This window comes from Amphibalanus amphitrite, unplaced genomic scaffold (genome assembly GCF_019059575.1).
Source record: "Amphibalanus amphitrite isolate SeventyFive unplaced genomic scaffold, NRLGWU_Aamphi_draft 000259F_arrow, whole genome shotgun sequence".
Taxonomy (NCBI): Eukaryota; Metazoa; Arthropoda; class Thecostraca; order Balanomorpha; family Balanidae; genus Amphibalanus; species Amphibalanus amphitrite.
In genome coordinates, this window is record NW_024881754.1 from 144,051 (window position 1) to 158,285 (window position 14,235).

Consider the following 14,235-nt stretch of genomic DNA (forward strand, 5'->3'; position numbering starts at 1 on the left):
TTATAGCAATCGTTCGGAACGTTTGCTGTGCCAAACGCTAAACAGAGAGCTTGAGACATTTGTTCAGAGCTCTTGTAATGTGAAACGTGTGAAGATGTACAGCTGCAACCTCAGGAACGCAACGTTATGGCTCGGTAAATATTTAACTTACATTCAGCAGCTGCATTCAGCTGCTAGCCTGCATGACAGAAAACTGTCATTTTTCAGTTGACTTGCCTACATAGACTGACTTTAAGCAAAAGGTGAAAATGAGATCATAACAGTGAGAGCGAGGTGCATAAACGTAGGAACTAGGAACCAATGGGTGCAATGGGCGCACCTGCACCCACTGAATTTTTCAGTGGGTGCAGACAATGCATTCTGCAACCCACAATAATTGGAACAAAAGCCTCTTTTCTCATCAAAACCACTCCCATATACAGTAGGACGAATTCAGGATATAATGTCCTCTACCCAGCATTCGAAGCATTTGCTACTCTGATGTCTTCAAAGCTTATATTTGTGTTCATGTGGATGTGGTAAAGACCGAACACACATGCTGATAGAGCGCATACCGATGACCCTTTCTAGAAGATTTCAGCCCGATATCTGTAAAAAAAAAAAAAAATGGTTAAGTTAGCTGCATTTGCATTATGCAGTATAGTCAATTCACCGTTGCGTGAATTATTGACAATACCAATGCTCAAAAATGAATTTTCGGTACCTTTACGACATTGTACATACACATCGAAGCTCGCAATGAGCCTCCTGCCTAAAGCCGTTTTTGAATAGGTATCGGTGGCGATGCATACCAAAGACGAGAGAGAGAACACGATACCCGATTCCGCTTCCTACCCCTCCCCCTCTTCCACCGGCTATGGCTTGATTTCTGCACCCATGCACCCACAATGTTCCAGTCGTTCCTACACACATGGCAAAGTGCGTTAACTTACCCACCATCACAACATTGCAACATCGAACATTGATACTTCGAAACGGTGCTTAACTACTAATGGATTCAAGATTCGTTACCAGTCATGGTAGGTACACGGACTTAGGAACCAACGAATGGACTCCGGAGACGGAGTCTACGACAGAGATTTTATTTAATAGAAATATCTGACGTATGTAGGCTCTTCGTTTCAGTGACTAGTTTGTTTTTTCTTCGAAGATTCTGAGAGTCAACAAGCTCGTCTCATAAATCATTTGAAGCGTAGGCTGGAACCTCGGCTGTTTTCCTGTTTTGATGTCGTTCTTTTTCTGCATACCGTTTAAACGATGCCAAATGTTTTTTTTTTTTTCAAGGCCAAACACAGTATAAAGTATTTTTCTCTCGAAAAACAAAATCGATAAGAATGTTTTTAATCTTTTCTCAGACCAATATTTTCATTAAAATAAGACATAAACATAGCAATTGCACACAGTCGACAATCCTCTGCTATCACCGGGTGCTGTCACCTATACTATATCGTGACAGGCTCGTGCTGCCACCTAGACCGTTTGAGTAGCCACTTTCACTGCCCAGCAGCGGGGTCATCTGCTCCTGGGTGGCCTCCATCGACGTCCGGCGAACCTGCCAACAAATCGTCACATACATTTGTTTTACTCTTAAAAACAAAAAATATTTTTGCCATTGGATACATCGGCGACCCTCCACTTTGTTGAACTGATCATTCAACATGGCAGGGGAACACATGAAACTACTGAAATCGAAAATCACTCGGTATAGTCAAATTAATGCTATCTCCCATTGAGTTGAGTTCAAAATTGTACGTTACAAGGGAATGCTGACAACTGCTTTATCCAAGAAAAAAAAAAAAACGTCAGATACATGCACATTTCTTTATTTATCGGAGGATGATAAAATGGTACCTAATGCAAGACGTGAACCTGAACAGTTTTGCAAGGCATGTGGGAATGTTCCCAATACATTGCGGCCATTATATGCAAATAAGTGCAAAATGTTTCAAGCATGCTTTTATGTTTCCTTTTAAACGAAAGAACGCAACGTAAGATCTTTGAAAAAGCACTTTTGATATTTGAAGAGGCCTGTGACAGAGGTCTTGCATCTTCGAAAATATTTGTCAGAATTTTGCATTTTATACCTACTTTATGGAAGGCGTTCATGAATTTACTTGTGATGCCTTGACTCTGACCTTGTCGCCAATGTCGGAGTCGGGCAGCTCGGAGAGTTTCCTGACCTGCTGGTCGTAGCCGGCGGGCACGGCTACCCGGGGGCCGCTGGAGCGGGTCAGACTCTCTCGACGCCCGGTCCTGCGGCACGGGGCGACATCGGGGGTCACAGAGGTGCTGAAGAAGGTGCTCAAGGTGGTGGTGGACGACGACAATGGGAGTGAGAATTCGTGCGAGTTGTTATTTAGCGCGGTCACATGTTGGGGTCACTCCAAACCCGTCAAGGTGATTTAGGATCAGGTGATGACGTGAGTACCTACGCGCTGCTTTGATGATATATACAAAGTGTTATAATATAGATACCTGGGGCATTCCACGATAGATCGTACCACTTTTTTCCAATTTGACACCCTCATCTCTCGGATTTTAACGATAATTGGTCTAAGGGGTAATCAGGGGCTCTGAATCCTCCTGTAACAATTTCAGGCTTATCAGACGAGTGGTTTTTGAGTTATAGTGTATAACATGTTTTGGATCTTGCGTTGCAGCCCCAAGTTTGGCGGGCTGTAACTCTAAGACGGATAATCCAAATGCCAAATGCTATACGGCATTGAACTTGCATTGAAACAAAGAATAATATGCATTTTTAAAATTTTGAAATATATACTATTTTTTATATATAACACCTCGAGTTTCCTTTCATTTGCATTTTTATGCCTTTGGGACCAAATTTTTTTGAATTTTTATTTGCTTAAAAGCATATTTGGATCATTTTTAAGCAGTATGCAAAAAATCAGGAAGGTGTTCTTTCTATAAATGTACTTATTTTGCGTCACCGTAATGGTCTCGAATTGTGATTTTGGAAGAGAGCCTACAAATGGTGTGGTAAAGCTGCCTAGTGACATCACTGGTTACTGAAAGTTCAATTGAAGTCATTTTTGCCTCACTTTTGCGTTGTTGACCTTGCGTGACGTCATTCGTACGTCACTAGGGTCATAAGAGTTTTTCGTCAATAACTCTCGATCAAATTGAGCTAGAGAGACGGGAAGGCTACCAATGGACTCGGGAAGACCTTGCGAATCGAATGATGTGCAAAATGATCTCATTCACCCAGCTTCGTGGCCTGACCCGACTGTTAACCATCTCTGTAGCGGCGCTGTTAGTCCAGCGCCGCGCTGGTTGGCTTTGCCGCGGACTCGGGGCGGTCACGTGATGCCCGGGGGCTGGCTGCCGGCTGGGCCGCCCGGTCGGGGCGCGGAGCCAAATACACGGCAGTGTGCTTACCCGAGGTCAGCGACTTAAGCTGACTTCACCAGAACAAGCAGTATACCATTCGACGCGCCGGAGCTAGGCAAACACAAAGATGCTAAAATCGCGGCTCTGCGACCATTTGTTGCGAAGTTATCTATCAAAAACCGGACCCGTAATTTTGGGTCACTTGAAATGACCTCAGGGGTTACCAATGAACCCGAGACCTTAAAATTTGGTATCATTCGATGCATCTTGTAACGGCGCACATGCTCGTTTTTTTCCGCAAGGTTCTAGCTCCATTAGAGGCGAAACGGCGAGCTGGGGTCGTACCGACCCCCCGGAAACCCATTTTGTATACATTTAAATGAGGAACTTATGGAAAGAACACCTTTCTAATTTTTTGCATGTCGATTTTAAAGGACCTGAGGTTTATTTTGAAGAAATAAAAATGGCAAAAATTTTGGTCCCAAGGGCCATTATAGACAATTTAAAAAAATACTACGACTTTTTTCAATATGTAAAGCTTTTCTTTCCAATTTTAAAAATACTGTATTTATCTTTGATTCATCGTTAATTCAAAGCTGTTTACCGTTTGTTGCTTGCTTAGCTCGTTTTTGAGTTATAGCTCATCAAACTCACCCTTACAATCTGAAGTTAAGAAAATATTATGCAATGTAACTCAAAAAGTTTTCATCTGAGAAGTCTGATATTTTGGCAGGTGTTTTTGGAGCCTATGATTACCCCTTGTACCAATTTTCATTCAAATCTGAGAGATGAGGGTGACGGGCCTGGTACGATCTATCGTGGAATGCCCCACCTATAGGTACCTCATGATGAATCTTAGGTACATATCATAAAAAAAACTTTGCGAATGATACATCAAATATCACTGATATGACCCATAACACAATGATAAGAAGATTATTATTCGCGTGTCGCTGCTTGGTTTTTAAGATCAGTTGTTTGCATCACATAATCTGTATTGCATTATTCCGACCGCACCTTCGTAATGCTTCGTGAGAGCTTACTACGCTCTGCTTGCTCTTCGTGGCTTGTCTTTTAAAGCCGATGCAGCATCCACGTCTATTGTCCACCGGATAGGCTTGAACGTTTCTTAAAGCCGTATATATTCACTTCAGTCTAAGGGTATTTTGAGTACTTATGTTCCGTCTTCCATGATGAATGAGGAAATGTCATGAGGGCATATGAAGCTATAGGAGCCTGAATGAGCTATCGCTGGAAGAATAGTGATAATCTGTACCTTTGGACCCACTCGTCCACCCAGTTACAGTTTACTGACCTGACTACCCCGCGACCGCCTGGGGGGGCGGGGGGTCGGATCCGACCCCCCCTCCGTTTTTCTGGAATAACTCAAGAACCGCTTACGCTATCAACTTGAAACTTGGCCTTCTCCCCCATCAATTTGACGTCTTCTGTGTACTTTTTAACCCTCGCCCGCACATGGGGGGGGGGGGTGGTTGCCACCCCCCCCCCAGGTAGTCTTTCTGCTCTGCACTCAACATTTTTAGAGCTAGAAGGCTGATTTTTCGTATAGCTGCTCCTCTATCCTTTCTTGATGTCCACTGAAAATTTCAAGTTTCTGTGATTTTTGGTTTCGGAGATATGACCTTGTTTTTCAGGTCATGTCATGACCCAAATGGCCAATTCTCAACATCTTGCGCTTGCCATGGGCCTTGTGAGCTTTTGACACCCTGATTTCGGCCTTTTTTGTCAGTCTTACCTCCCACCTATCATGGAACATGTTGTTCGACGATGTACAGGGGTCAAGGTCAGGGTTAAGGTCAACCTAGGTCATCTAAGATAATTGCGTTTTAGGCAAGCTGAATTTACTTTTTGTGAAGTTTTTTGACTGCATTCTTGGTAAAAGCTTCTCAGATCAAGATTTCATGTAATATGGACCCAAAAACAATCGGTGCACACATCAGTATACACACAGACACACACAGACATACAAACATATATAATTGACCTTGACCTAACTTGACCTGAAATGACCTCAGCAGCAAAACTCTGGTCGGGTAGTGTGACAAAGAGGTTCTAGCTGGCTTGGCACCAGAAAACAGCATCGTCATCGGTATTTGATAAGCAGCGCACTTGATATCCAACGGTGACCCAAAAAAGCAACATTTTTTAGTTTAACCTGACCTGGAAGGTCAATGACTGACCTGAGAAGGTAAAACTGGGTATCATTGGATTCGTCTCTTCCCAAAGAATCTTTTTGGTCTTTACTGCTAAGCTCTATCTCCAACAGGAACGAAATGGCGCGGGGGGGGGTGACAACCACCCCCCCCATGTGCGTTCTAGGATGGGAAAATGGCATGTGCGGGCGAGGGTTAAGAAAAAATTTCCATTTTTTTAGATATATCGATTTTAGTGATGTAACTACATGGCGTTTTTAGTCAAAAAGTGGTAAATGTGTAAAAAATCGCCAAAAATCAGGGTTTAAAGCAAATTGCAAATTAAAGGAAGGGTGCCACCTTCCGAAATTTTTGTTCTATGAATCTATTTTACTTATTTGAATTTTTAGACGTGGTTAGCGCGTCCACAATATACAAAAAACCGAAACATTGCATTTAATACATTGGCCAAAAAAAAGATCGTTGTTTATATCACCACTACAACTCAAGGTCGTTTGATGTGGCAGCTAGGACGGCTGGCATATCCTGTTGTCATGGCAACATATCATTCTGCCATTTGCATTGATGGCGCAACTGAGACAAAAAGATGAACAAATAAAAAGGAAGAAGATAACATGATTTGAACTAAGTTGTAGGTAACCAAGTAGGTAACTGTTGGCCATATTTCATCATCAAATAAGAACATCAAATAAGTCGAGTAAAGGTTTTTCCTTTACAATGCTTAAGAGATCTATGGAACCCTTCACCCTTCATGCAACTTACTAGAAAAACTTCACAATTAAAATTTTAAAACTTAAGTGTATACCATAAAGAAAAAATATACCCTTTCAAAATGATAAAACATGCTTCAAAAGTATAACTTTCATACATACCTTTGCTGATTTCATGTTTTATAAAATACCCTTAACACGACGAGGAAATAGTGCTGAAGATTTTTGCCTGCCCGAATGCTGGCAGCAAAACTCGCAAATGATAACTTCACGTGCGGATTCAATGCTGACCGTCTCGAGCATAGGTAAGTGAAGCCGGTTTTTAGGTTCATGTGAGGCTAATCTTGTAAAAACTGCGTTGTGTCCAAAAGGTGGCACCCTTCCTTTAAGGACATGAATAGACGCAGCTCAACGAGTTCTTTAAAATGGCTATCTCGGATTTTCCATAAAATGTGTTTTTCACCCCTAAAAAATTCAAAAAACTACATTTTTTGGAAAACAGCTAATAAAATCCAAAATTTTGAGAGTTTCCAAAAACCCGGAAAATATGTTATAGAGCTCTATTAGAACATTAGATGTCCCAAATTTCAACTTTCTATCTTGATTTTTGACCCCCAAATTGTAAAAAATAGCTCCAACATGCATAGGGCATGGTGACGTCATACGCATTTTCGTGAATTAGAGGCACTTCTGAACATTGCATGTGAAAATAAATGGCACCACTAGATTCCTGGGACAAAGCTCGTCTAGAAAAGTGCATTTTTATGTCAAAAATAAAAAGTTGAAAAAATGACCTTTTTTTCTCAGCCCTCGTTTAGTTATGTATGGTATAAATGATTTTTTATGCTTTCAATGCACACTTACCACCAGCACAGTGACTTGGGGTCACATATACCTAACCATTACCATCGGATTCGGCGTGAAAAATAAGCCATAAAACATGTGTCGCACGCCCATGTAGCAGAAAGTGAAAACCGTGACCTTTCGTGACCTGACCTGACCTTGACCCGTACTTAGTATGACCCCTATACGCACATGGTACCTTCACTAGGCCTTTGTGGTCATTTTTGGTGAGTTTCGAGCAGCAGCTATCGATTCCGCTGTCCGTAAGCCTAATCATGCAAAACCCCAGAATTTGACCTTTGACCTGACCTTGACCCGAAAGTTGACCTCAATCTCAAAATCTTAAGAGTGCTTTGGGAAGGGAAGGTCTCGTAGAGACCTTTTGAACGCCGCCTCGCGGGGCTCGATGCGACCATTGGTTCTCGAGATAACAGGGGGGGGGTCGGATCCGACCCCCCCCCCCAGGCTGTCGTGGGTACGGAAATAGCCCAGGCGGTGCCGGGCTATACTCAGACCTGTCGTGTGTTGCTCTCTGAATTCGCCTGCGCTGTCACTAGGTAAAATCCCAACCTCATCCGCTTCAGACTGGTTCGCAGCTCTGTGCGTCCGGCATGGTTTTGCGTCAAAACTACAATAATTAGCTGTATTTTAGCCAAATAACAGTGCATTCCGCTTAGCGTATAATCTTGTGCTGCAAACTCGGGTGTTAGCAGGTTCTAGATGTGCGAGAGAGCATGACGTAAAACTATAGCATAGCTGGGCCCTGACATAGGCACTTCAAGCATCTTGGAATGTTGTGCTCGATGAGATCAGGACGTGTTGAGACCGTGTTTAGATTCTTCTTTGACGTAAAGGTTGATAAGGCGGTGCCTATGTTCTCTTTACTTCGCTTGCACGCAGGCTCGTGCATGTAATGAGTAATCCATGGATGCACGATGCACATGCCATATCATTTCTATCATCTCTTATTTGAGATATCATTGTTTATTTCAAGCTAACAGCCCCGCTCCCCGGCTCGTGGCCATTGGCCTGTCCAATAGCTTGGTCTGGCGATAGTCGAGGTGCTGGAAACCTCCTCCCCTCCCTCCAATACTGACCTGTCTATCAGCTGAGACGGGCGATTGTCAAGCCCCCTCCCCTCCCCTCCGCCACTAACCTGTCCATCAGCTGCGACGGGCGGTAGTCGAGCGGCAGGAAGTCCTCGGGCAGCTCTCCGATCTCCTGCAGCGCCGGTGAGCTGAGAGCAGCGGCCACACAGGCGGCCAGCAACACGAGCACAAACACCAGCGCCACGCCGACCGTGATCATGATGGCCGTGGTCACCTGGAAGCCGCGCTCTCGCTCCTGCTCTCCGCGGTCATCATCACTGCCGACGCTGACAAACTCGTCTGGCGGATATGGGGGGAGGGGACGCTGGTGATGAGCGTTGGGTGAGAGGTGGAAGTGCGATTGTGAACATAGCTGCTTCATGGATCAAAGAACATTTGGCTTTAGTGGCTTTTTAATTTAACTCATTTAAATTAAATCATTTAACGTTTATTCATTTAAACAAAATCGACGGTAGCAATAAATGATGTAGGATATGTAAGATATCGATATGCATACTAAGATGAAGAGGACTCTTCAATTTTCATGGCTCCGATTGGAAGATATCGAGAATCAACCCAACTAAACATCATTTTGAACCCACTTTAAAATGTAAATACTATTTGTAAGTTAAAAAGGTTGTTAATCAGTGTTTTGCATTATCTATTTTCTGACTTTAGCACTTGAATCAGTAAACAATAGCTGTATGCAGTTTCATCCATAAGCCGATGGAAATAGTTTGCCATGCAAAAGTTGGCTCACACGAGTTACTTGATCCAGTTTCTTCATGAGAACCACCTTCGTGACATCTCATCACAGTTAGTTGTTATTACTCAATCATGTTTCACGACATATTGCAACACGTCATGACACTTATTGAGATCGTCTTCTCTCAGAGCTTTTCCATTTTAATGAAACCATCTAAGCGTTAGAAATGTTACCTGTTTTAATGTCGTTTTACCGCTTCTCAAACAGTTCGCTGAAGTTCCTTTATCTTTATTCAGATAGCGATCAACACGCCAGGGCGGTCCGAAAATGTGGCGCCATGGGTATTTTTAATCGCCTTTGGATCCGTGGAAATCCAGCTGGTTTGGCCAACCACCTTGAGTGCATGGCCTGAGCTGAGGGCCATAACCGTCCTCAACTCTGGGAATCCACTAAGCCAACTGTTGGGAGGATTAGGCATTACGCAGGTGCCATGGGAGTTGACGTCTTGGTGACAGAAAGCAGAGCGCAAGACAGCTGCAATCCTATTGTAATCTGCAGGGATGAGCTCGGATAGCCGGATCTGTCTCACTGCCGGACGCATCATGGGACAGCCGGCAGATGCACATCAGTGGCTGGCTGAGCGTTGTCCTTCGGCTAACGTAGCTCTTTTATGTAACAAACGGAACATCTGGATACAGCCTAGAATGTAAACATCTGCGACACTTACCAAAGATCCTTGAGGCATCAATTTTTAGACTATTTACTGATAAGCGTTAGTCTAAAACGAGTATAGCTGCAATCGTCCCGAAAAAGCTATACAATTTAAATGATGCCACACGTTATACAATACACAGCGATGGCTCAATTGAATCGATAACAATGAAAGTGCTCTCTGATTCTCTTGTGAATACCTACTTCATTACAATTAGTCACTTTTTATGGACTGAAATAAAATTAGATCTGTTCCTGCTCGATGTCACCGCGTGTCAAGGTCAAGGGTCGCTCTCGAGCACAATAACAAACGCCAATGAGGACGTCGACATGATGAACATGCGTGTGTCCCATCCCAAAATAATTGTCTACGAGTATGAGTAGCGGAAATATAATGTCCGGCAAGATGGACACTCACTAATCGATGGCCAGTTGATGACTGTGCGGCAAGCCCGTGGCCACATTAGACCACAATACCTGACAATGATTTTACACGAACCAACACAATCACGTATACTTTCGAGCATTGGTCATTAAAAGGTTCAAAGAAACCAAATACAAAAATAAGCGTCAATCATGATGATTAAAACTATAGACACTTAAATATACATACTTGTACTTTGGGGCATTTCATACCTCACACTCCTGAATTTCGTATAACATGCATGCGGCATGCATGGGAAGGCGATTCCTCAGATCACGTTTATTCAATCACTGTGCAAGTGATTTCAAGAACCTAAGCTTCAGTCCCGGAAGCCTCACTTATAAAGCACCGTTGGATGTGCGTGAGGAAGAACACTTATAACCTGAAAAACATTATACGATGAGAAATAAGAATTTCATCCTAATATTACGCATCAGACGTGAGATGGCTGAACGGTGTCGGAAGAAGACGGTCTATAATTACTGATCACTGCTGATCATATTTTCAGATCAGCGTTGCGTGCACATCACGCGCAGGTCCTTGCGAGGACGTCGGGTAATTGCGGTTGTGGAAGTGGAAAGTACGAGCCAATGCCACTGGGGCACCCACGATACCCGTATAGGTGCGCGAGCCTTGCATGCAGCCCCGCAGCACCCAGTGATGGAGGCGGGGGGCAGTAGCGGTGCGTGTTATGAAAGCTGGTGATGAAGTCATCTGGATAGAGAGATTCCAATAATACGAGGCAGACTGGGAAGTTGGGAGACTACAGGACAGGAACGGCCAGCTCCTGGAGATGCGAAACAGGCACGCAAACACTTATCCAGTAGCATGCAACTTTTTAGAAACGGGCATCGTGCATATGCACATATGTGTTGTGGGTGGAAAATTTTCAACTAAGGAGCATTTTAAATATGCTTGAATTACTGTAAAAAAGCACACAATTTTAGCAATCATGCAAAACAAAATTCACTTTAATGAAAATAAAACTAAACATACGACAACTTACATGTTTTCAGGGCCTCCTTTGCAACAGCAGGAACAAAGTGCTCTGTGAAGGGGGAAACATACCATTCGTTATCAATAAAGTTATTAACAGGTAACGACGTGCTTCATATCAGGCGGTGGTATGTTAGATAACGATTATTGTGAGCGCAGTTACAACACACACACCCGGCGCAAATTATTCCCCAGTGCAGTGGCCAGATATCGGTCATATTTAGTCTCCCAATTTCAGTTAGCTAGCATCCCCATCCGTGGGAAAATGAGGCATTGTGCGGCTCAGACGCCATATAGCGCTATGCAGAGAGGTTTGGCGGAGGACTTACTGTTCCTCATATAGACAAGGGCTTCAACAGTGTCTTCAATGCCGATGATCGAATCGTCTGGCCGCTCAGGAAGTGCGTACATATCGATTAGGAGCTGTCAAAAAACCATGGTTTATATCAAAGATGGCTTGAATGTCAAGCTGAACGAAAGGCTAAATTGAAGCTAGTCGTGAGTTGCAGCCAGAAGGTAGCTTAAAACTGCAACTAAAGGAAGTATTATGCATGAAACCTAACTTATACTTTTATATGATGTTAGCAAGGTCATGGTGGGCTGGTGCACATACCGAATCTTTGAGCCATCCGATCATGCTGGTGTAGAACATTCTAGTCATCTTGCGCCGCTTAGAGTCCTCAGCGACATGCGATATTACAGAAAGCAGACACTTGAGAAAACTGACAACAGCAGTCACACCGGTCAGTTATGTGGTTGCAAATTTCATTCCATTAATGTCTTCAATAAATACTGATTTTGTTAGTGAGCTACAGCTGCAAGGAAAGATAACCAATTAATAAGATGCAATTGCGGAAATGAAAGCTACTCAGAAGTTTGAATGCGATGTGTGTTACATCTAAGCAGCATATTCCATTCCGTTAGAGCACTCACTTTTTCATAGTTGACAGCATTTTTCGCTCTTTCACAGGATATCGCTTCTCATCAAAGAATTTGATGCTTGCTGGACCTTCGTCATCAGCAGGGAACAAGTTCGGTGGACGCATGGCCTGTATAGCGTCAAAATAATCCAGTGGCCCTGTCAAAACAGCACCACATACAGCCTAAAATGCTCGAGCAGCTTAACCCTCGCCCGCACATGCCATTTTCCCATCCTAGAACGCACATGGGGGGGGGGGGTGGTTGCCACCCCCCGCGCCATTTCGTTCCTGTTGGAGATAGAGCTTAGCAGTAAAGACCAAAAAGATTCTTTGGGAAGAGACGAATCCAATGATACCCAGTTTTACCTTCTCAGGTCAGTCATTGACCTTCCAGGTCAGGTCAAACTAAAAAATGTTGCTGTTTTGGGTCACCGTTGGATATCAAGTGTGCTGCTTATCAAATACCGATGACGATGCTGTTTTCTGGTGCCAAGCCAGCTAGAACCTCTTTGTCACACTACCCGACCATAATTTTGCTGCTGAGGTCATTTCAGGTCAAGTTAGGTCAAGGTCAATTATATGTGTTTGTATGTCTGTGTGTCTGTGTGTATACTGATGTGTGCACCGATTGTTTTTGGGTCCATATTACATGAAATCATGATCTGAGAAGCTTTTACCAAAAATGCAGTCAAAAAACTTCAAAAAAAGTAAATTCAGCTTGCCTAAAACGTAATTATCTTAGGTGACCTAGGTTGACCTTGACCCTGACCTTGACCCCTGTACATCGTCGAACAACATGTTCCATGATAGGTAGGAGGTAAGACTGGCAAAAAAGGCCGAAATCAGGGTGTCAAAAGCTCATAAGGCCCATGGCAAACGCAAGATGTTGAGAATTGGCCATTTGGGTCATGACATGACCTGAAAAACAAGGTCATATCTCCGAAACCAAAAATCACAGAAACTTGAAATTTTCAGTGGACATCAGAAAGGATAGAGGAGCAGCTATACGAAAAATCAGCCTTCTATCTCTAAAAATGTTGAGTGCAGAGCAGAAAGACTACCTGGGGGGGTGGTAACCACCCCCCCCCATGTGCGGGCGAGGGTTAACAAGTGAAATGTCGATATGGCGTCATTTTTTTAGCATGACAAAGGAATAATTGCTTTTCATTGCAACTTGAAGTGCAAGAAAAAAAGGTAAAGATATTAACAATCTAATATTTGTAAACGTGATACAAATTTATCCGTGCCAGATTTATTATTGTGCTGTGAACGCATTCCCAATCTTATTTAACTTAGGAAGCATTATGCACAGTTGACTATAAAACACGATGTTTCTTTTTCCCAAGGCTCTTTTCCGTAGGTTGCCTGAAATGGTAGGCTGTGCCGCACACAGGCTGGGTAACGCAGCATGCTCCTGTAAACCTACGCTCATCCTTGACACGCAGATGAATCTGATGATGAATGTTCGGGGGAATGGCCTTTGTATCGGCTCTTAGATTTTGTGATAAGCATGGCACAACCTATCAATCCAGTTAACTGATGGCTAGTGAGGGGTAGAACATCACCATTTAGTCAAATGCACAAATAATTTTCGAAGAATAAATTTCTATGAGGAACCCACTTGATAAACTCGTAAAATCGAGCACACCTACCGTCCGGGTGAGCAGTGCCTGTCAGTGGTTGACAGATGCGATCCCATGCGTCTTTCTGGTAACTTTTAGCCGCCGCCATGAGCGCAATCGATATATTGTTCTTGAATACTTGATGAGGCTCAGAGGTTGTATTTTCAACCCCTCGAACTTCAGGTAGATAGACCTTTTCATTATATCTTAGTTTCCGTTCTTCGTTTGTCGTCGTTGCAATAGTTGGCTCCGTCAAAATCAATTCAACCTGTCTATGAGTGACATGTGTCTCGTGTTTTTCGTTCGTTTTTCTTACAACCCTATGACTTGCAATGGCAGGTCTTTTAAGCTCGGCATCATATGCAGTGTACTCGTAATCTGTAGTGTCTACTTCAGTTCCATCATATGAATGCAATTCTCCGAACACAGATATGGCTGTCATGCAGAAGATCACCCAATGCATGACACAGAAACATGTTTACGATAATTTACCATTACATATGCGAATGCTATTCACTTTCTGTCAATCAGACTACGGAAACTATTTGATATTTTGGCCCGCGCATCTCCGCTGATGTGAAAATGTGAAATAAGCGCATATTCACATTTGAAAAACAGCGGACATGCACGTGCCGTAGATTGGCAAGCAATGCCTGTTGCACAATATATTTTGAGTGTGAGTTAAAAGGTCAC

At 43.3% G+C, this 14,235-nt stretch overlaps 1 protein-coding gene across 5 annotated transcripts; it reads right to left on the minus strand.

The window, feature by feature from the left end:
* Positions 1 to 1,325: 1,325 nt before the first annotated feature.
* On the minus strand, positions 1,326 to 14,136 carry LOC122386685. Of its 5 annotated transcripts, none has more exons than XM_043376119.1 (8): positions 13,573 to 14,136; positions 11,934 to 12,078; positions 11,614 to 11,722; positions 11,330 to 11,423; positions 11,011 to 11,052; positions 8,232 to 8,463; positions 2,136 to 2,253; positions 1,326 to 1,552 (listed from the first exon to the last, which is right to left on the minus strand). In XM_043376119.1, exons 1-8 carry the CDS (start codon positions 14,003 to 14,005, stop codon positions 1,421 to 1,423), a joined length of 1,305 nt encoding a protein of 434 aa, XP_043232054.1. In that variant the 5' UTR covers positions 14,006 to 14,136; the 3' UTR covers positions 1,326 to 1,420. The 5 variants fall into 5 exon arrangements, with proteins under 5 accessions (XP_043232054.1, XP_043232058.1, XP_043232055.1 ...); XM_043376123.1 differs by having other exon boundaries at positions 2,181 to 2,253; positions 11,934 to 12,049; positions 13,573 to 14,131; XM_043376120.1 differs by having other exon boundaries at positions 11,934 to 12,049; positions 13,573 to 14,131.
* Between the last annotated feature and the right edge of the window lie 99 nt (positions 14,137 to 14,235).